Source organism: Photinus pyralis, unplaced genomic scaffold, assembly GCF_008802855.1.
Source record: "Photinus pyralis isolate 1611_PpyrPB1 unplaced genomic scaffold, Ppyr1.3 Ppyr1.4_unclustered_Scaffold778, whole genome shotgun sequence".
Taxonomy (NCBI): Eukaryota; Metazoa; Arthropoda; class Insecta; order Coleoptera; family Lampyridae; genus Photinus; species Photinus pyralis.
This window is the reverse complement of record NW_022172241.1, coordinates 157,844-180,738: the sequence shown is the minus strand read 5'-3', so window position 1 is coordinate 180,738 and position 22,895 is coordinate 157,844. Positions and strand designations below refer to the sequence as shown.

The window sequence follows — 22,895 nt, the reverse complement described above, 5'->3', positions numbered from 1 at the left end:
TAACAAACGTCACCTTTCAGTTAACAATGCAGCTGAAATACATTCAGACCGTTATTGAAGCACAGGTGAGCAATTAATTGTTGCAGATTCTGCTAGTGGAGCTTTTTTAGCAAAGCGAGTCGAGGGTAGTTGCGCTCGCGTGGTCGCCCAACGGTATAAAATTGGCGGTCGCCACAACTGACCGCCAAATTTTCTTGTACGATGAATCCGGAAAGAAGAGGGACAAATTCACAACAAAACCAGCAGAGTCTGAGGCGGGAAAGAGATCGTACCTTATCAAAGATATTTGCTTTAGTCCCGATTCTTGTAAGCTTGCGGTTGCACAAAGTGATTGTATTGTTTACGTGTACAAGATTGGGGAAAAATGGGGGGAAAAGAAGGTCGGTGGTGGTTGTATTTAAGAAGAATTCAATTTTGACTTGCAGGCAATCACGAACAAGTTTCTGCAAGACTGCCCCGTCATTTGCGCGACGTGGTTGGTCGCTGGTGTCTTGGTGTGCGGGTTGGCGGATGGGAAGGTGCGCGCCCTCAATGTCAAGTCCAACAAATCTCAAACTTTATACTCATCCGACAGTTTGGTGGTCTCACTAGCGCCAAATTTGCGTGGCACCGGATTTTTATCGGGCCACGTTGACGGTAACATAATTCGGTACTTCGTAAGTAGCGAGCATGGCGAGCGAGAGACGAGCGGTCGAGTCCTCACACACTCCGTACCGCCATTCGCTTTGGTTTGGACGCTTGGTCAAATTATTGCTGGAGGTTGCGATAAACGGATTGTTGTGTATAATAATCAGGCGAAAATGCTGAAGCAGTTCGATTACTCGAAGGATGTCTCTGAGCATGAGTTTACGACAGCTACATGCAGTCCTAGTGGTCAGGTAATGTTTCTTAAGCTATTAAAAATTAGTTTTTGGGGCCTCTTCGTTTCAAAAAAGAATATAACGTACTGGTAGTAGCGGGTCGAGAGTGCGTCCTTCGCAAAATTGCCTCCGTATTATCCGTATGTTATCTTTTTGCTTCCCCAAAATCCGTGGTTGGAATATTTCACGCCCTAAACCCTAAAATTCGCCCCACGAAGGTCGTCACTAGATCAAAAGTGCTCCTTCTTAACGTTACTTTTTGAGAAATTGTTGACTTAGTCCAGTCAAAGATAGTGTAGTATTATCTTTGGTCCAGGTAAGGGGAAGCTGAGTGTACCTACGTTCTTCAGTTCTTAGGCACTTTCGCCACTTCTCTATATGTCCAAAAATATATTAGTGGTCGAAGTAATTCAATCAAGCATCTTTCTAATTAAACCAAGTGTTTTTTAGGAGCCATGAAATAGGTTTGTCATCAGAAGAGTTTCTATTTTAGTTTTGGACATTATTAGCGCATATACCGGGAGTTACATATAAGTATAGATACAAAAAAATTGGGTGGTAGAGGAGATCAAAACAAGCACGTTTTCTAAATAAATCGATGGTCCAACGTTTTTCGTTTGGGAACCCCCCTCAAAAAAGTGTTGAAATTTGCAATTCCTCTTCAATTTTTTTCTCAGCAGCCATAGGAGTTAAAAAGAGTGCTGACACGTCTTTGAATGGGTTTTGGGGTACCTATGCCGAAATGCAATTCTTGGCCGGACAATAAAAATGGAGAGAATTCCCATGAAATTTGTTGTTTACATACTTCATGAGTTAAGAAAAAAAAATTGTCGACACCCTATAGATATACAGAATTATGGCAAACTGTACAATCAGAATTGTAATCCGAACTGTCATCATCGGTTACTTTTCTCAAGCTCGAGCAATGAAACAGAAATAGTTGACGCACTCCCAAAGTTACACCCCTCCAAACGTATATAAAAATAATTAAAATTGAACAAACTCCCTTAAAAATGTTATCATTCAAAAATAGTGGGGGTGATATTTGTATACGCATTTAGATGGTTGCTTGAAGATCCTTTAAACGTAATCGAGCAATGAAACAGAAATAGTGGACGCACTCCCAAAGCTACACCTCTCCAAACGTATATGAAAATAATTAAAATTGAACTAACTCCCTTAAAAATTTCGTAATTCAAAAATAGTGAGGGGTGACATTTGTATACGCATTTAGAGGGTTGCTTGAAGATCCTTTAAACGTAATCGATCAAAGAAACAAAAATAGTTGATGCACTTCCAAAATTACATCTCTTCAAACGTATATGAAAATAATTCGAAAATTGAACTCTCTTAAAAATTTCGTACTTAAGAAATAGTGAGGGGTGACATTTGTATACGGATTTAGAGGGTTGCTTGAAGGCCCTTTAAACGTAATCGAACAATGAAACAGAAATAGTTGTCGCACTCCCAAAGTTACACCTCTTAAAAATTTCGTACTTCAAAAATAGGGGGGGGGGGGGGATATTTGTATACGCATTTAGAGGGTTGCTTGAAGATACCTTAAACGTAATCGAGCAATGAAACAGAAATAGTTGACGCACTCCCAAAGTTACACCTCTCCAACGTATATGAAAATAATTCAAAAATTGAGCTCCCTTAAAAATTTCGTACTTCAAAAATAGTGGAGGGTGATATTTGTATACGCATTTAGAGGGTTGCTTGAAGATCCATTAAACGTATTCAAGCAATGAAACAAAAATAGTTGACGCACTTCCAAAGTTACACCTCTTTAAACGTATATGACAATAATTCGAAAATTGAACTCCCTGAAAAATTTCGTAATTCAAAAATAAAGAGGGATGACATTTGTATACGCATTTTGAGGGTTTCTAGAAGACCCTTTAAACGTAATCGAGCAAATGAAACAGAAATAGTTAACGCACTCCCAAAGTTACACCTCTCCAAACGTATATAACAATAATTAGAAAATTGAACTCCCTTAAAAATTTCGTAATTCAAAAATAGTGGAGGGTGGATAGGCATATAGAGGGTTGCTTGAAGACTCTTTAAACATAATCAAGCAAAGAAACAAAAATAATTAATGCACTCCCAAAGTTACACCTCTTCACACGGATATGAAAATAATGAGAAAATTGAACTTAAAGAAAAATGTCGTAATTGTAAAACAGAGAGGGGTGCAATTTTTGTGTGCATTTAAAGGGTTTCTTGAAGACCCTTTAAACGTAATGGAGCAATGAAACATGAGAGTTGACGCTGACGGGGCTCTACGGAAGGGTATAAAACGGCAGATATTTCGAGATTTGTACGTACAATTTATGCCACGTCCGCCTATGGTCTCAGTCAACCGACATGCTTCAACTGCTCAACGGACTGAATTTTATTGGCAATTTGTTCCACTTTGGCGTGTGGCGGCAGATTATATTACTTTTGTTATTCTTGAATAATTTCCTTCGAAATAAAAAAAAACCCAACGCGCTCGAGAATGTGAAGGTAACGTTTTTTTCTTAAAATTGTCAGATTATTGAAATGCACCCTTTTCAACACGTAGTCAGCCCACCTTACTTTAATCTGACGCTCTCCAGTATATCCCAAAATCTTCTACTGAGCTCCCCTACTATTAGCAGACGCACAAATTAGCATTGACATCCCTATTGTGCGTAAACTTTCTACACCCTGTATATTTCCTGTATCATTCAGGCTAGTCTCATGTCTTTTCGCATCCAGAGTTATGAGAAACACGTTTCCAGCTTCGGTTATATCGTCCTCCAGAGCTTTTCCAAATTTCAGATTTCCCTGATTAAACAAAGTAGAATATTGGTCTGCGGCAAGATGAGGATTGTAGAGGATTTTGCCTTTGCTTTTCCTGGTTTCAAAAAGAATACATTGTTTACTTCACAGCTACAAGGGCCAATCAAAATTACTAAAAGATCGATATCTTCCTCCACCACTTTCACATATTCATTTGAAGGGGCCAACAAAAGAGCTGTTCTGACAACTAAGATATCAGCATCCGCCACAGCTTACTGTGAAACAATTTTTGCAAGGAAACTCTCCTACGGGATTGTTTTCTTTGCGCTTTTCTCAGTCCTTCTATGCGCTTGGTGCTCTTACCGACGTCGTCAGGGTATCCATAAAAAGTGATTCGGATTCTGCAGCCCAAAAAACATGTAAAATCAAAGAAATCAAAACTGCCCCACAACTTTCCCTCTAGAGACCCGTTTGATCACAAATGGTCTTAATTCGGAAGGTTGTGGTAGTACGAGTAGGTATAAAGAATAACTCGCCCCTATACCTAATGGCTCAAATTTATCAACTTTCTTTCTATATTTTTCAATAAAATTTTTAATTTTTTCGTTTCCCAGCTTTTTAAATTCGTTCCTTCCCCTGTTTATGTTAAATCCTTCGCATATTTCCTCAACACGCTGCTCCTTAATGCGCCTTAATACCATTCCTCCCGACTACTTTACACTTTATACTTATCTGCACGCATCCTTCATCGAGCCTCTTTCCCTTTAAACCTTCTTCCTCCTTACGGTTTTTTTCTTGTCTTTTTGCTTGCCCTAAATCCTTCTGATATTGCACCTACAATTCATTGGCGCCTACTGCTTGCTTTCTTTAGGCCCTAGGTATTCTATTTCACACACCAGTCATATTTCGTTCATGACGTCCGGCTTTCTTATTCGTTCACGCATCTTTCTTTCACATTACTTTTGTCGACATACGTCTACTTCTTTTATTTTTACTCTCTGCTTTGCACCTCTTTCATTTACACCCAGTGCCTCCATCATGCACTGTTTTTTATTCATCTTTTCCGAAATATTTCTTTCACGCATCCTTCCTCCATTGTCTTTATCCTTTTTTCATTTTGGTTCCTCATCTTCCTCTTCAGGCCTTCTTTACGCCTTGTTCACACTCCATTCTTGCTTCACGTCTGAGAACGTACTTACTTTACATCTACTTTTATTGTTTTGTACTACTTCTTTCTTCACGCCTCAATCCCGTCTTCTGCACTTAGTTCTCAAGTTTTTCCCATACGTTCCCTTCATCCCACTTTTCATGTTTTGTTTACGTCTTTCTATCTCACCTGCAGCGCTTTCTTATAATAGTTGCTTAGTTTTAACGCTCTTTTTTAATTAATCGTCGGTCCATCCGTCCGGATTCACTCCACCGGTTTTAAACTACTTGCAACTACTTGCCCAAGAGCATAATAATTTACCTTGAAGGGGTGCCCTTAAGCCCCACCCCCTCTTTCATAAAATGAGTTGTATAGGGTGCACGTCCGTTAACATTAATCCATCATTTTAGGCGGTTGTCGTGGGCAGCTTCGATAAAATTCGAGTGTTCTCCTGGAATTCCCGTAAATCCATCTGGGACGAATCCACTTCGAAAGCGATCGAAAATATGTACTCCGTAACCGCGCTCGCTTGGAAACGGGACGGTTCTCGGGTTGCGTGCGGAACACTCTGCGGGGCCCTTTACCTATTCGAAACCGTGCTCAAAAGGAGCGTGTGGAAGGATAAGTTTGAGGTAACCTACGTCGGCCCCAATCAGGTCCTAATTAAGCCTCTAAACGCGGAAGGGGGAGGAGTGATCTTGCAGTCGAGTTCGGGGCGCGAAATCGAAGACGTGAGAATCATGGGGAAGGATGGGTACGCAGTCGCGCGTACCGATGAAACTTTGCTGGTGGCCGATTTGGACAATAATAAGGTTAGCGAGGTGGCGTGGAGCGATACGGGACAACATGAGAAGTACTACTTCGAAAATCCCAACGTTTGCTTGGTGTTCAACGCCGGGGAGTTGTCTTTGATAGAGTACGGCAGTCATGAGGTCTTGTGCTCGGTGCGAACTGAATTTGTCAACCCTCACGTTATCAGCGTGCGCCTGAACGAACGCCAACAGTCCACTCAGAATAAGAAGATGGCGTATCTATTGGATTTGAAAACGATTTGCGTTTTAAATTTGCAAAACGGCGCGCCAGTTACACAAATCAGTCATGACTCCAAGATTGACTGGCTAGAACTGAGCGAGACGGGCCACCGATTATTGTTTAGGGATAAGAAGCAGAGGTACCTTCGGGTATACTAGCCCTTTAGTAACTTTAATGTTTCAGGTTACTGTTGGTAGACGTGAATAAGTCCGAGAAAAGATGTATATACAGCGGAGTTAGTTTCGTGCAGTGGGTCGAGGATAGCGATGTTGTCGTGGCCCAAGCAGGTGGCTGTTTGGCTGTCTGGTACAACATCGATGTGCCCGATCATCCTACCATTCTCAACGTACAAGGCGATGTTGTTGATATCGTACGCGCCAATGGCAAAACGGAGGCCATTGTTGTAGACGGTCAAAATAATCACACCGTAGAATTGGATGAAAGTCTCGTGGAGTTTGGTAAGCGCGCGGAAACAACTACATAATTCATGCCCCGGTTTAGGTACAGCAATTCACGACACTGACTATGGTCGAGCTGTCCTCTTCTTGGAGACCATCGAAAATACTGGGGAAGCTGAGGCTATGTGGCATAACCTTTCTAAGATAGCACTTAAACAGCAAAACTTAGTTTTGGCCGAACGTTGCTATGCAGCTTTAGGGGATGCTGCATCTGCCTTCTACTTACAAAAAACTACGCAAATCGGTGAGGAATTTACAAAGAAGCAAAACGATTCGATTAGTAACTGTTCGGAGGTGTGGGTGCGACTATCCATTCTGAATGGAGATCTGGACACCGCTGAAAATATTTATTTAGAACAAGGCAATATCGAGGGTGCGTTGGAGATGTACAAATCCTTATACAAATGGGACGAGGCTGTCAGGTATGACCACGTCTTAATCGTGCCCTTAATAGTCCAGTAACTTTGTTCCTAAAAATGGGGGGTACCAAGCGTCAAATCCGGTAGTTCTGATTTTTTTTGGGATTGCTTATGTTGTTAACCCAATGTATAATTTCAAGTTTTCGACTTCGAGCGGCGAACGCAACATAGTCAAATATACTAAAAACCGAGGAATTTTCGTTTTCTTTTTAGATTTTAACGATTTTAACCCTGAAGGACCAGTTTGTCGAAAATAACTAATGAATACGCTTTGAAAGTAGATTGTTAAATTGTTTACAATTTGAGGCTACAACCGTTTCTATAGACGCTCAAAAAAAAGGCAGTGTATAACCTTCCTTTTTTACCAAAAATTATGGATTCTACAGGCCACATTCTATAAGAAAATTTTTTTTCCGGGTCGATCTGAGACAATTTTTTCTTCGGGCTTCAAAAAAAGGCAGGTTATAACCTTCCTTTTTTACCAAAAATCGACTGCACCAAAATTTCTCGCGAAAACGCTTTTTCTTATTAATTTTGGTGCGTAAGAATACAAAACAATTCGTACTTTTTCGATCGGACTTCTCAATCAAAAGTTATGGACTAGAAACCAATTTCGAAAGAAAATTCAAAGGGCTGTAACTTTTGAACTAGTAGCCCAATCTTGGAACTGTTTGAAATTATGGATTCTACAGGCCACATTCTATAAGAAAATTTTTTTTCCGGGTCGATCTGAGACAATTTTTTTTTCGGGACTCAAAAAAAGGCAGTGTATAACCTTCCTTTTTTACCAAAAATCGACTGCACCAAAATTTCTCGGGAAAACACTTTTTCTTATTAATTTTGGTGCGTAGAATCCAAAACAATTCGTACTTTTTCGATTGGACCTCTCAATCAAAAGTTATAGACTAGAAACCAATTTCGAAAGAAAATTCAAAGGGCTGTAATTTTTGAACTAGTAGCCCAATCTTGGAACTGTTTGAAATTATGGATTCTACAGGCCACATTCTATAAGAAAATTTTTTTTCCGGGTCGATCTGAGACAATTTTTTTTTCGGGCCTCAAAAAAAGGCAGTGTATAACCTTCCTTTTTTACCAAAAATCGACTGCACCAAAATTTCTCGGGAAAACACTTTTTCTTATTAATTTTGGTGCGTAGAATCCAAAACAATTCGTACTTTTTCGATCAGACTTCTCAATCAAAAGTTATAGACTAGAAACCAATTTCGAAAGAAAATTCAAAGGGCTGTAACTTTTGAACTAGTAGCCCAATCTTGGAACTGTTTGAAATTATGGATTCTACAGGCCACATTCTATAAGAAAATTTTTTTCCGGGTCGATCTGAGACAATTTTTTTTTCGGGGCTCAAAAAAAGGCAGTGTATAACCTTCCTTTTTTACCAAAAATCGACTACACCAAAATTTCTCGGGAAAACACTTTTTCTTATTAATTTTGGTGCGTAGAATCCAATACAATTCGTACTTTTTCGATCAGACTTCTCAATCAAAAGTTATAGACTAGAAACCAATTTGAAAAAAAATTCAAAGGGCTATAACTTTTGAACTAGTAGCCCAATCTTGGAACTGTTTGAAATTAGGGATTCTACAGGCCATTTGTCGTAGATTGGCAGAACAACGGGGATATAGTAAACTGGCCCAATTGAAAGAAGATTACATGTCTCTCCTACTACGCACCGGGCAAAACGAGAAGGCTGGCCAAGTGTTCGAGAAACAAGGCAACTATGAGAAGGCGATGACTCTCTATCTCAAATCGAACTGCTTCGTGCGCGCCTCTTCTCTCCTGATCCAGCACAAAGAATTACTAAATGACAGCGGTCTGGTAGCCAACGTGCTCAAGATCCTTCTCAAGCACGAACTCTACGAGAGCTGCGCCGAAATTTACGAGAAACTCCAAAAATCGTCCCTGGCAATGGAGTGCTACCAAAAAGGTTAGTTTGCACGGTTACGGCAAATTCCTAATTGTAAAATCAGGAAAGGTGTGGAGCAAGGCGATCGCTTTGGCTCGCAGCGTGGAGCCCGAGAAGGTTGTACAACTGGAAGAGGAGTGGGGCGACCATCTGTACGAAAACAAGCAAATGGACGCCGCCATCAACCATTACATCGAGGCGGGTCGCACGCGTAAAGCTCTAGACGCCGCTATCGGCGCGCGCCAGTGGAAGAAGGCCGTGCACATCGTGCAAGTCCTGGACGAGTCCGAGTCAACGGAGAAGTACTACCAGACGATCGGCAATCATTTCGCAAGCGCCCGGGTAATAACCCCTCTTCCGCCGCAGTCCTCACTTTCACTATTCTAGGACTACTCCACCGCCGAAAAGATGTACGTAAACGCCGGTTTGTACAAGGAGGCCGCCGAGATGTACAACGAGGCGGGGCAGTGGGAGAAGGCCTACAGTTTAGCGTCGCGGTTTTTGGATCGGAGCGAGGTGTCGGAGATGTATCTGAAGCAGGCCGAGCAGCTTGAAAATGCCGGGAAGTATCGCGACGCCGAGAAGCTTTACTTATCGGTTGACGCGCCCGATTTGGCCATCGCCATGTATAAGCGGGCGGATCAGTACGACAACATGGTGAAGTCGCACCATGGTGCGACTGTATCTAAACTTTTTGTTTTTGATTAGGTCCGGCTCGTGGAGAAATTCCACCCCGACCTGCTCCAAACCACCCATTTGCATTTGGGGCAGCAGTTGGAGACGCAAGGAAAGCACCGGGCAGCCGAGGTGCACTATTTGGCGGCGGGTGATTGGAAATCGGCAATGAACATGTATAGGGGCTTGTCAATGTGGGAGGAGGCATATCGCGTTGCCAAGCAGAGTGGAGGCGCTGCGGCGGCGAACCAAGTCGCATTCCTCTGGGCGCGCACACTTTCCATCGAGTCCGCCATTAAGTTGTTGAACAAGTTTGGCTTATTGGAAAGCTGCGTGGATTACGCGTGCGAAACCTACCAGTTCGATTTTGCGTTTCAATTGTGTAAAAGTTTAACGTCTAAGGTAAGCGCAAACATAATACCACACGAGATAGACAGCGTAAATGGACAAGTTGTTAACCGCTTATTTAGTTCCGTAAAGAAGATACAGGGGGCGTTTGCCATGAAGCCCATACTCGGAATCCGTAATCGTACGTATTCGTCACACGAGACGCGTTACATTATCTTTTCCATGACCTACTCAACATTCCTTTAATTATTTTCATAAATTAAATTACAATTAAAAGAAAGGGAAAAAGTGTATAGGCGAATTTACGATACGTTGCGCTCTATTCTCGGAGATAGAATGGTAAAACGTAATTACGTTAATTCAACAAATACAATGCATGTTTTTTTCTGGTACGTTGTAAGTATTGTAAACAAGTAGCCCTTATACATACTTTATACAGAGTGTAGCATCCCCCTCGGATCATAGTTCCTTTAAAGATATCGGGAAAAATGTAGGAGCAAAAATGTTTCTATAGAATATTTCTTGCGTTTTTTTTAAATTGAACACCCCATATTTTATTGAGGAATTGAAAAATACTTATTTTTTGTACAACATATAGTATACCCTTGTTTTCTCCTCAAAATTTGACCGTTGTTTCGAATTTATTTTCCAGAGAAACTAACTCCGGCGCTTAAATTTTGAACTGAAGCACAGGCCTCTTCCCTTTCACGTGCGTATAGGCCAGTCATAGGTATTAGGCAAAAATACTCCGCCGCCTAGAAATAATTTCCTAACAGGGGAAACTTTGGATAAGCGTAGTACTAGCACCCCGTAACAAAATACGAAAATACTTGTGCATGCTGTGCTACGGCCGCCATCTTGGAAAATAGTAGCCGATTTTCACTTTTTGCCATATTTTTCTAAAGGTTGGAAAATTCAATTTTAATTTTTTTTATAGTAATTTCGTTTATTGATTTTTATAATTATTGCATCATTTGACTATAATATTTTATAGTTAACTGTCATGTATACTTCGTAGTATAATTTCCCTCTTTGAACCTCGAGGGCTATCTTCTGGCGTAAGAAGGTGGTAGATCTTGGGTCTCCACTGATCTATTGTATTCGTTTTCCTAATTTTTTGGTGAAGGTCACTGTTTCCTGTCCCCACACACCCCTTTGACTCCAGTCCAATAGTGAAGAAATGATTGTTTTTTTTAAAGTGTGTGGTATTTGGTTCTGTTATCTGATTCTGCTTTGCGTATTACCCTTGGCTTCGACATGTTATTGGCACATAGCATCTAATTAACCAATATACACTTATACATACAATGAAATAAACAAATACTGTGACACTTGCAAGTAATAACCCAACAATAAAATTATTCATGAACAATGGTAAATTTTTAAAACAGTAATAAAAGAATAAATAAAAGGTATTTCACATGATTATTTTAAGTTTCTAGATTTGCTAACCTCTTTTTTCGTGTATCATTTTCATTTTAGTAGTTGTACATCTACCCAACAGTTTTTTAAAAACAACATGTTAACCATATTTTTTTCTATTTTTAACTTCCTGGCTTTGTTGGACATTGTCAAAATGTTATCAAATGTCGACATTTTAACAAACCATTAAAGAATAAATTTTTGTCCGTCTGTATGTACGTACGTACGTATCCAGAGATAACTGCTCGACAGATTTCGTTTAAATTTTGGATATATTGTATATTAGGAATACGGTAACGAAAAATAAATAATTTTTGAAAAAAAATGTTGGTGTGGTGAACTTTTTTTTCAAATAATTCAAAATTTCTATTAATTATTGTAAAGACCTTATTTTTCTGTGTACAACCTACAACTATTGTGGTAGGTTTTATGACAGAAAACCTGAGAAAAAAGTGTCAAGGTTAAAGTAGTTAGAGCGCGTTCGGCTGAAGTCAAGTCATGTACTCGGCCTATCTATTACTTACGGTAAACGTCCCCAAAAAAATGTTGTTATGAAGGAAACATAATTAGAAATACGGTATGAGTGGTATTTTGTACCTCAGCACAATGCAAACGTCTTACATGAATTTTAAAAAGGTATATACAGTAGTCAACTTGACTAGTCTCCCTACTTTTCGACCCTGTTTCAAACCTTTGCACACTAAATGTTGACGACACACCGCGACTAAATATTCACAGTGTAAGCGGTAAATCCTAAACGAATATATTTATTTTTAATCAAAACGTATGCGAGACGTATGTAAAAGCCGGGAAACTAAACAATTTGGCGTTTTACGTGAAGTCGGTGTAGTGGATTTGGTTTTTCGATGTTGGCATCAGAGATCCCCAACCGCTATCTTGATCTCGATCCGATCAGTGTGTCAACAAAACGTGTGCAGGCCTTTATAAATATCGCTGGTTTTGGTGTTCTTTCTGAAAGACAACATGCCTTTTGTGAAGAAAAGTGCTCAGCAGAAGAAGGAAAAGATTGTCCTAGCTCAGCTATATACTAGACCTAGTGGAAAAGTCATCACATTTAAACGCGTGCTGCATAGCGTGCCGCCGCGTCAGAGCAGACGCCGCTTCGGCGGTAAATATCTTCCTTATTTCATCATGAACATGTGCTTTTCCGTGCATATTTAGATTTGTCACAAAATTTCGCTTCTAATGAGACCCATCGCATTTAAGTCTGTGTCCATAAGAGCCCATGTTAAAATTCCCTGTTTTTACTGTCACATATCTCAGAAACGGCACATAGGAACACTTTTTTCTTTTGACCATTAGAAAGTGCGTCTCTCAGAGAATAAGTGACCAAATTTTCACCAACTTCTTGTTACTTTTACCTAGGCGCTCTAACTACTTTAAAAAACTAAAATATTTTTTTCGCCAAAACGGGTATTAGGCCTTAGGCATTAAAAATGTAACACGGCGAAAAACTTTTTTTTATATTCCAGGTTCCAACGACGTGCCACAAACAAATGTACAAAAAGCGCGTGAGCTAGGAAGCTGTTCTGTCCAGAATTTGATACCTGGTTTTAAAAATAGCAGACTTGGTTCGGCGTTTTTCATACTTTTTGTATAGTGGAAATTTCGTATTCTCGGCGATCCAAAGCTATAATTTGTTTATGGATGGGGGTGGGGGATTGGTGTATTTGAAATATGCCATTTACCGAAAGTTAATCAAACATTTCTTTTTTCATTAAAAGACAACAAAATTAAGTGAAAGGGAAGAGGCGTTAGCCTGTGCCTCAATACAACACTTAACCGGTATCCAAAGTGCTGCCTAATGTTTCAATAAAATATGCCACTGGAATACAGCGCGCCATTGGTGACCAAAAATATTTTAAAACATGACGACAGTAATTGAATTCAATTTTGCTCCTACATTTTTTCGATATTTTATGGCAAAAGAATCACGATTCGAGAGGGTCTTAGGAATGCTACACCTTGTATGGTTGCTCGCGCATCCGTTTCGCAAGCTTCTTTTTGGTACCTAAATATGTAAAAAATGCGTGATAGAGGGGCCACAACACACATTTGTTTTCACATAGATTTGGGAGTTACGCCCTTCCTAAAATTTTCATTTCCTTTAAGTAAGGTCAAGTTGGGTAACTGGAACCTAGTTTTACCATTTTCAAAGTTTGTAACCGTATATTTCTTCACGTAATTATTGCAATTTTTTGAAAATTTAATAGAGTATTGTATACCTGAATGTATTGACTCAAGCATGGCATAATTAATTTTCTGTAAAAGTAACACAATTCAAAAAAACATCAATTTTGTTACCCTAATTTCGGGACAACTGGGTCTGTGATGTTTAGTTTGCGTAACGAATAGGTCATGATTGAAGGAACTGGGCCCTTTACTGGTATCCATAGATGTTTGTGCCAAATTTTGGCATTTTTAAAACAAAACTATTGTAGGAGAAACGGCACTTGTAAATAAAACACACAAACTATGTTTAAATCAAATTAAGTTTTATTACATAAATGAACAAAAAAGAAAAAAAAACTGAATTCTTGTGTTGGTAGAAGTAAATTCTAGAAAAACTATGCAAAATCTGGAATTTTAAACATTCCTCGTTTGTTAACTTGGATCAATTTTTCTATTATAGCATGACTTTCATAGTCACTTCACTCCACGTGTTGAACTCTATATAATGGAAAGTCAATGTTAGTGATCTGTCCTGGATATATGTCTTCTCGATTTTGAACAAGAATGAAACATCTTGAACAGAAAGTAGAAATTGATTTGGATTTAAGCCTTTCTTCTTTTATAGCTTTCTTTATTCACTCCTCTTCTTCGGGCTTTTGTAATTCTTCTAGTCCCTCTTTGGTGTCCCCGTCTTTTTGTTGGCTGGACGATCTTTTGCTTACTTTCTTCGACAAAATCTAGCAAAATATTTTTAAAAGACTTTATGCTAGTGGAAGACCGATTTTAAACTATGTTTGGGGTAGGTTACCCATTATTAAATTATTTTCGGATAGACCGTTCTATGTTTCGCTTAAGATGTCTAAAAAAACACTCTTTGGAATAACTTTTCTTTTTTTTTCTATATTTTCGTATATCCCATGCTGTCTTAAAGGCTTTAAAAAATGCAACGTCGAGTGTTTACAAAATGTGGGTTGTGTGCGGAGGTAATTTAAAAGATAATATTATTTTCTTCGGCAATCTTTGCAAATCAAAAATAAGTACAAAAGGTCTGCCTTCTGGTAAGTTTGGTAAGTATGAAGAATTTCAAAAACCAATTGCAGAAAAGTTCGCTCTTCATCCACCCGCGTTTTGAAACAGCAACGCTAATTTGGTTTTCCAAATTTTTGCTTATATAGGTTTCAATTATGTTCTTGCCCTTAAATATTATTAGGACTGACGCAGAACCACAAATTAGCACAGATGGTATATTCACCTCATCTATATCAAATTTATTATTTTAAAAAACTTGTGATAATTGAACATTAGGGAAACTGGGAGCCTGTGGTCTCAGTTCCCCTGACACTGTAGACCCAGTTTTCAAATGTGCACATTTTAACGAGGTAACTGGGCCCCCTCCCCCCTATCAAACTTAATAAAAACTATAAATAAGATTTAAGAAAGTATAAAATAATTAGTTTACATGTAGCTATATTTTTTCCAAAAATATTACATATCTTTAATTAAATGTGCACTGCAAACATAAAGAAATTGGTATATTAAAATCTCAATTCGCCAGCAACAAGTGTTTTAACATCAACAGCCCTTACAACTTTGAATAAAGCAGCGCATATGGTCAGGGTGCGCAAAGTGGTATGGTGGAATATTAACAAATTGGGATAAATAAAAGCTATTTTGTATACTCGGGAATCTAAACATGAAAATAACAGCTAAAACACTATATTTTTCAATCGCAACAATGAAAAATCGTAAGATTCCAATCTGTTCCAACGCTCAAAACATATGATTAGAAAATTACTTTAATATTTACCGAGATCCACATAAACAGGCCATATCCCATATACTAAAAAAACTGCTAGTCTGCATATACTTCCCTAAATACATAAAGATTGTGCATGCTTAACCAATTTCAGTAAATTCCTGCCACCAGTCCGGTTCGGAGTTATGGCCGGCTGTCGGGCTGGTTGTTCGGTTGAGATCTCAGCAATTACAATAGCTAGAGAGAAATGTTCACTAAAAGCTTTCTGCCGAGCTTTCTGCTATAGTGTAGATGTGCAGGCACAAGTCTATTTTCAGTTACATTACTCGCGAGATCGATCATTTTAAACTTTACTAATAATAAACTAAATAAAAAACAATATTTTTCACCTTTTTTCTCAATGTTGTGTCATCAAATTTTGTTTGCAAACCTCAGATTCGGATTCAGCACCCCAAAAAACATATGAAATCAAAGAAATCAAAACTACCCCGCAACTTCCCCACTAGAAGCCCGTTTGAGTACAGAAGGGCCTGTTATTTTGCTCTATATAGACGATATATGGAACAAAGTAGCAAAAAAAGTATGTTGTATGTAGGGAATGCAATACCGGGATTGCGGAATCCCGAAACACCGGGATCCCGGAGCATTTTTGCGGAATTAATCCCGCACCTGGATCCCGCGAGATTTGCGGGACTGACGGCCGATTGCAGGAAAGTGAATTATAATCAAAATCCTAGATTATTTCCCAAATCTGAGATTAAACAAGAATTTTGACATATGATTGGCTGCATACTGCAGTATAAAGCCAATCAAATGTCTTAATAGTTAATACCGGATTAAAAATAATAATCCTGGATTATCTTTTTTGTGCAACTGGCCGTGAGGAATTTGTCGACCAAGGGGATGACTCTGTTTGCTTTATTAATGAAACGCATAACGAAGAAATTATTTTTAAAATAATTGTTAAACTTTTTTCGTTAAAAATGTACTATGATTTTTGAGGCACCTTTTTGTGCTTTACAGGTGATTTTTTTGAGTTCTAAGTTAGGCTGAAGGTACTTTTTTGTTGAATATTGTGATAATTAGCGATTTATTTTAACACAGAAGTCAACGGCACAAAATTGCTTATTTGCCAATTTATTTAAGATTTTGCGGGATCCCGCAAATACCGGGATCCCGCGGGATTAACATCTAACGATCCCGCAAATACCGGGATTGATATTTTGCTGCGGGATTGCACTCCCTATATATAGACTAGAAACCAATTTCGAAAAAAAATTCGAAGGGCTGTAACTTTTGAACTAGTAGCCCAATCTTGGAACTGTTTGAAATTACGGATTCTACAGGCCACATTCTACAAGAAATTTTTTTCCGGGTCGATCTGAGACAATTTTTTTTTCGGGCCAAAAAAAAGGCAGTGTACCTTTTTTTTAAAAATCGACTACACCAAAATTTCTCGGGAAAACACTTTTTCTTATTAATTTGGGTGCGTAGAATCCAAATCAATTCGTACTTTTTCGATCAGACTTCTCAATCAAAAGTTATAGACTAGAAACCAATTTCGAAAAAAAATTCAAAGGGCTGTAACTTTTGAACTAGTAGCCCAATCTTGGAACTGTTTGAAATTATGGATTCTACAGGCCACATTCTATAAGAAAAAATTTTTTCCGGGTCGATCTGAGACAATTTTTTTCGGGCTCAAAAAAGGCAGTGTATAACCTTCCTTTTTTACCAAAAATCGACTACACCAAAATTTCTCGGGAAAACACTTTTTCTTATTAATTTTGGTGCGTAGAATCCAAATCAATTCGTACTTTTTCGATCAGACTACTCAATCAAAAGTTATAGTCGTGTAGTATTAGGAAAAGAAACACCTCCTCGCACTCATATGATCCTGATACAGTATTGGCAAATTTTTAAATCGAATGAAAGCTTTGAAATAATTCTGACAGAGCTAGAAAAAGACATTTTCGTACATTATGTTCTCCTAGTAGCACGACACCCTTTACATAAGTTTGTCGACAAGTAACAGGTGTAGTATTAGGAAAAAAAACACCTCCTCGCACATCATATGATCCTGATACAGAACGGCAAATTTTTAAATCCAGTGAAAACTTTGAAATAATTCTGACAGAGCTAGAAAAAGACCTCTTCGTACATTATGTTCTCCTAGTAGCACGACACCTTTTACGTGTCTCGACAAATAACAGGTGTAGTTTGTATGTACTCCTATATATTTTCAGGTGAAGGTCAAATAAACCCATAAAGAGCGCTTAAAAAAGCGGCAGAGCACCTCGGTGTGACCCAGTCATTGGATTTGACCCATTTTCAATTGGCTTATTACATATGGCATATAGGCCAACTGTGCAAAGTTTGAATTAAATCAATCCAAGCGTTTGACAGTTATCGTGTTCACGGACAGACGGACACCATCGACTCCCCTATAAAGATTGCATCGCTTTACTCTGCCGCTTAATAATCGATACTATTGTAACAAAAACATTGAATCTGCGGACAAAATTGAGCGTTTCAAATGTATACAAGCGATGTCTATCTAGTGTAGAATTATCTTTGGTAAGCGTCCAGGAACCCCATTCAGTCGCAATTTTAGACGATTGATGTTCACTACAAGTACGCCATAGCGCTTGAAGACGACGGAAAATTTCCCGAAGCCGAAGCCGAGTTTGTTCTTGCTGGTAAACCCAAAGAAGCCATTCTAATGTACACGCATGCGCAGAATTGGATAAACGCGCTCAGAGTTGCGGAAATTCACGATCCAAGTTCCGTTGTCGAGGTGCTCCAGGCCCAAGCAGCGCAGTGCTTCGAAGACAAGCAATTTGCGGAGTTCGAATCTTTGCTCCTCAAAGCGCAAGTGCCAGAGGTGATCGTGCAGAAATACAAAAATGAAGGTAATAGCATTGGTGTTCTTCGCAACCCTTAACGTAAGCTTTTAGAGATGTGGACCGACGCCATGCGTATCTGCAAGGATCACGTTCCCTCGCTTCTATCTTCGCTTCAAGCGGAGTACATGAACTCCAGCTACGGAAAGTCATCGGATGTTTCGCTGGAGTCGCTTCTAACGCAAGCAAACGACTGGGCGGTTGCTGGTCAGCATCGGCAAGCGATCGACTGCCTTTTACAGGTGAACGCGAGCAACGCAGACCCTCCGATCATCAAACGAGCACTTCTTCGCGCCGCTGATATGCTAAATAAATTTCTGTACGACCAAGAGGCGTTGGTAATGGCCAAGCTGATCGGGCCTCGCCTAATCGAAATTGGAGAGTACGACGCAGCAGCTCAACTATACATGCACCTCGACCTGATGAAGGAGGCTCTCGACTGCTTCGTGCAGGCCGAGGATTGGGCGAAGGCGAAGAAGCTGGCCAAACAGTTAGATCCGGCTTACGAGAATTACGTCGAAAGTAAGTACAAAGACAGACTGCTGAAGGAAGGCAACGTGGAGCAGTTGGCAGACATCGATATTATCGGCGCGTTGGATTTACTGGCGGAGCAGGGACAGTGGATGCGATGCATCGAAAAGGCGAAGAATCACAGCGAGCCCGTCCTTCACAAGTACGTCGCCTTGTACGCCTCGTATCTGCTCAAGAACGGTCTCACCAGCGACGCACTCGCACTTTACCACAGCCACGGTACGCCGGCTATTGTGCAAAACTTTAATATTTACACGAAAATTGCCGTTGATGTATTCTCCCAGCCGGGCATGTCCGATTTTGGTAGTTTTGAGATTTGGGTCAATTTACGACAGATGCTCTTCGATCTGGTAGGTTAGCGCATTATTGCTTACATTGCTCACCAACATTTTAGAACAACAACTTGCAAAAAACAAGCGATATACCTGCCGAAAGTCGGGCACATTTCCAAAATTTGCTACTGATAGCCCATTTCTACGCGACAAGGACCGCCTGTCGCCAAGTTTCCACGCTGAAGCAGCTCGCTTTGAAGATCTCGATCGCGCTGTTGAGATACACCGACTTTATTCCGGCCGATAAGGCGTATTATGAAGCTGGTAAGTGCGCTTAATTTGTGCTGAGAGCCATGCTCCGGAGCTGTTTCAGGAGTGGACATGCGAGACGACGGTCGATTGTCCGAGGCATTTGTGTTCTTAAATCACTACCTGGACATTTGCGAGGCAATTGAGGAAGGTGACAGCCAACTGGTCGACCACTCTGACCTGATGCAGACAGATTTTCCATCCAACGTCCCCTTGCCCAGCGATCTATACTTGAGGGATGAGTTGCAGGTTCATGAGAATATCCGCGAGTGGGTTTTGACAGTCAGCATGGATCAAAATGTGGAGCAGGTATCAGAATTTTGTAAAAGAACGGCTATTAGGTGTTGTACTTGTAGAACCTGCCTTTGGACGATAGAGAGCTGTACGAGTCCAGCCTTCAAATTAGTGAGTTACCTTGCATTGTATCTGGTTATCCGATTGGTGAGCAAGCGCTGACCTTTCAAAGCTCGGCGTTTAGAGTCAACAAAGACGTTTGGTCTAAGTTGAATATGGCGGCAAAAATATCACCAGAATCTAATGTTTCTAATATTATAGCATTTATAGTGCAGTGGTGTGGTGCTGTTAATAAATAAGGTGGTTTACTTGGCAATTGTAGGTATAATAAAGTTTGTTGATGTATTTTTTTAACATTTTTCTGCATGGGGGTAGCAAAATCAAAGGATTGTAGATCGAGGACTCGTATTGGGTGTATGAAATTGTTCATCTGTAACATAAAACAGCATTTAAAGGGGTACAAGTATGTCCACCGCAGATGGACTCAAACGTAATCGTAATTAATGGAAAAGGGTTTCCTTTTTAGGGTCCATTCAGACATGCGGTAACCGCGCGATTGTAAAATCGTGTGGTTTGAATAGAAAAAATAGGATATATAGTTTTCATGCATTTCAAAAAGTAATAGATAGGGTTAACCATTTTCCCGCTATTGTCTGTTCATAAATCGTCCAAAAATTTGAGGTAAAATCGACACGCTTTAGAAGTCTGGAATCTTTTAAAAATCTCTAATAACCTATACGGCGATTACCAAAGATAAAGTTCAAACTTCATTTTCTTTATCAGAAAATAGCTGCAGATAAATTTAAAAAAAAGATTATTCTTATCTCAATGATAATATTAAATAGGTAGTTGAATTTATATAGTTTATATAGTTCTTCCATTATATCTAAATCACCAAGATAAATAAACATAATAATAAATCAAAATCAAATTGTAAAGCGATTCCAAATTATCATTTCACAGTAACAAATTCGAAATAGAATGTTGATGATGGTAAATACATAGTTCCAAAACTAAGGAAATGTTCTTTCATAATTTTGTAAAATCATAAAAAGCACTGCGATTGAGCATTTGGTCAGGTGCCTCAAATATGTTTCTGAAAAATGTAGGTATTGTCTAATGTGTAGCAGTATTATCTTTATTTTTATTCATATAAGTCGCCCTCGAATTTTATTTTACCCGTGTAGGGGCGGGAAAGAATACTCCTACCGCAGAGTGCACTGCGTGTCGTAAGAGGCGACTAAACAACTGCACTTTCGCTGGCCGTAGCCGAACTGGTATGATTGGGTATATACAGAGGGCACTAAACTTTTCCCACATTTACCACATTTGAAGTAGTGTGCAGGTCTAATAGGGTTTAAAGATCGACTGCGTACCTAAAGATATGTGCTTAATACAGTACTGAATAAAACACAAATAATTTCCTCCATGGAGATTTTCAAATAAATGCAGTTTCCTCAAACACAATTCAGTATTCACATCACCAGGAGATATGTCTCGTTTAGACCATCTTTCCGCTCTTTGAGAGTACCGTCCTTCGACAATCCGCTCTTTAGACGTAAGGAATTATAACCTATCACGATAAGGGGTCCAGGAGAAGGACTATAGTTGATAGAAATTAACTGCTTTAATTGAAAACTGTCATTATAATACCATGAAGGATAAAAGCACTCTCCTCCTACCCCGTTATTTTGATAAGGGGTAAGAAAGAAGGGCGGTATTTGGTAGAGAACAGTTCCTTTGTTGATACTTTTAATTAGAATACCATTTACCTCTTTCCCCACGTCAGCCACTGATCTCCAAAAGGAGTCATTTCGATCGACAAAATATCCTCACTCAACTTTCTCTCAAGTTCGTTAAACCTCCCTAAAGTTCTTTCTTTAAAGTTCTCTTTAAATTTTCCATACGTTCCCACGCCCAATTTCGTATGTCTCTTTCAGATTTATGTCAAGACATCTTCGAGTACCTCTGAATTACCTCAACCTCCCTTTTACTAAATTCCTTAGGTTCTTCTGAGGTTCTTCTCCTCTACACTCTCATCCTGTCGCGTCAAGTTTCCACTGAGTTCGTCTTTTTAAATCTGACTCAAATTTTTCTACGATATAAAGTTGTTTTTCTCAAATCCGTCTTTAAGTTATCCACCATGTTGCTTTAACTTTCCCTTAAATTAGGTTCTGCTCAAATTTTATCAACATCCCATTCGTATTCGTTTTTAAACTTTTCTCATGCTCATTTGAAATTACTTTTAAAACTGAATATTATTCAAAGTTTTGGATCATCTTGAAATTTGAAACTTGAAATGTTGCAGTTTCAATCTTCAAGGCTTATTAATTGAATATAAAACCATAAACCTTATTTTTGTTAAACTTTGTAGTAGGTACCTCGAAACTTCTTGAACCTTAAATTGTGAGGCCTGAGGCTAAAAATTACAATTGTATGTGAATAAGAGCAATTAATTAGTGAGCTGTAAATCATGGAAAAAATAGGTATACCTACAGGGTGAGCTTTTTTTTTCATTTTTAAGCATGGGGATCTCGGAAACCGTAAGACATAGAGATTCGGTTAAATGAGGAAAGAGTTGTCGTTTTAAGAGCTTATTTAAGATGTGCTTTTGTTTTTTGAAAAAAATCCACAGTTCACTAGATATGAACCAAAAACAGATTTAGTGATTTTTCATTTAACTGTTGTAGAATAGTTATTATTAGAAATACAACAAAATGACACGAATAAAAGTTTTAGATATTTTAATGCTTAACATGATCAACATACTAATTTATTTTTAGATCTTACAATTTTTGAGTTATAAAACAAACTTTAATTTTTTTTAAATAGTGGTCATAGTTGGCTTCGACATTTTTAAAAAGGACAAATTTTTCTCTTTACAACGATATAAGGCTTGCTAAATGTAAACTGCAAGTTAAACATTATAATAGACAGTAATTAAGAGAACAAAAATGTTTCCCATAGCAAAATCTGTTTTTACTACTCTTTTAATAATACAAACAGTTCTGTATGATGTTTATTTGTCAAAGTAAGTAAAATGAACCTTATATCGTTGTAAACAGAAAAAAATGCACTTTTTAAAAATGTCACAGCCAACTAAGATTACCATTTAAAAAAATGTAAGTTGAGAAGTAGACATAGGGATTAATTCGAAAATTATAAAAGAAGAATAAATATTAATAAATGTATCTTATTAAGCGGAAAAAAATCTACGATGTTTGTTCTTTGCATATTTCTGTATTTCTAATACTAACGATTCTACAACATATTTAAATGAAAAATCACTAAATCTGTTTTTCGCTCATATCAAGTAAACTGTGGATTTTTTTTTAAAAACAAAAGCATATCTTGAATAAGCTCTTAAAACTACAACTCTTTCCTCATTGAACCGAATCTCTATGTCTTACGGTTTCCGAGATCCTAATGTTAAAAATGAAAAAAAAACTCACCCTGTATATTATATATGGAAATTTTTTGAGATCTTATTTCTTAAATAATGGCGAGGGTGCAGGAATTAGCTAAATAATTTTTGTTTCATGCAAATGTCGTAACAGTAACAGTAGGTATACAGTGATATTCACTT

At 38.6% G+C, this 22,895-nt stretch overlaps 1 protein-coding gene across 1 annotated transcript; it reads left to right on the top strand.

Moving 5' to 3' along the window:
- The first annotated feature begins 1 nt into the window (after window position 1).
- On the top strand, window positions 2-19,642 carry LOC116182843 (intraflagellar transport protein 172 homolog). Its single transcript, XM_031503395.1, has 15 exons — window positions 2-65; window positions 111-380; window positions 426-878; window positions 5,187-5,947; window positions 5,992-6,266; window positions 6,310-6,688; window positions 8,305-8,630; window positions 8,674-8,951; window positions 8,997-9,266; window positions 9,318-9,686; window positions 17,615-17,912; window positions 17,958-18,784; window positions 18,829-19,030; window positions 19,080-19,324; window positions 19,372-19,642. Exons 1-15 carry the CDS (start codon window positions 27-29, stop codon window positions 19,606-19,608), a joined length of 5,229 nt encoding a protein of 1,742 aa, XP_031359255.1. The 5' UTR covers window positions 2-26; the 3' UTR covers window positions 19,609-19,642.
- Window positions 19,643-22,895: the final 3,253 nt, after the last annotated feature.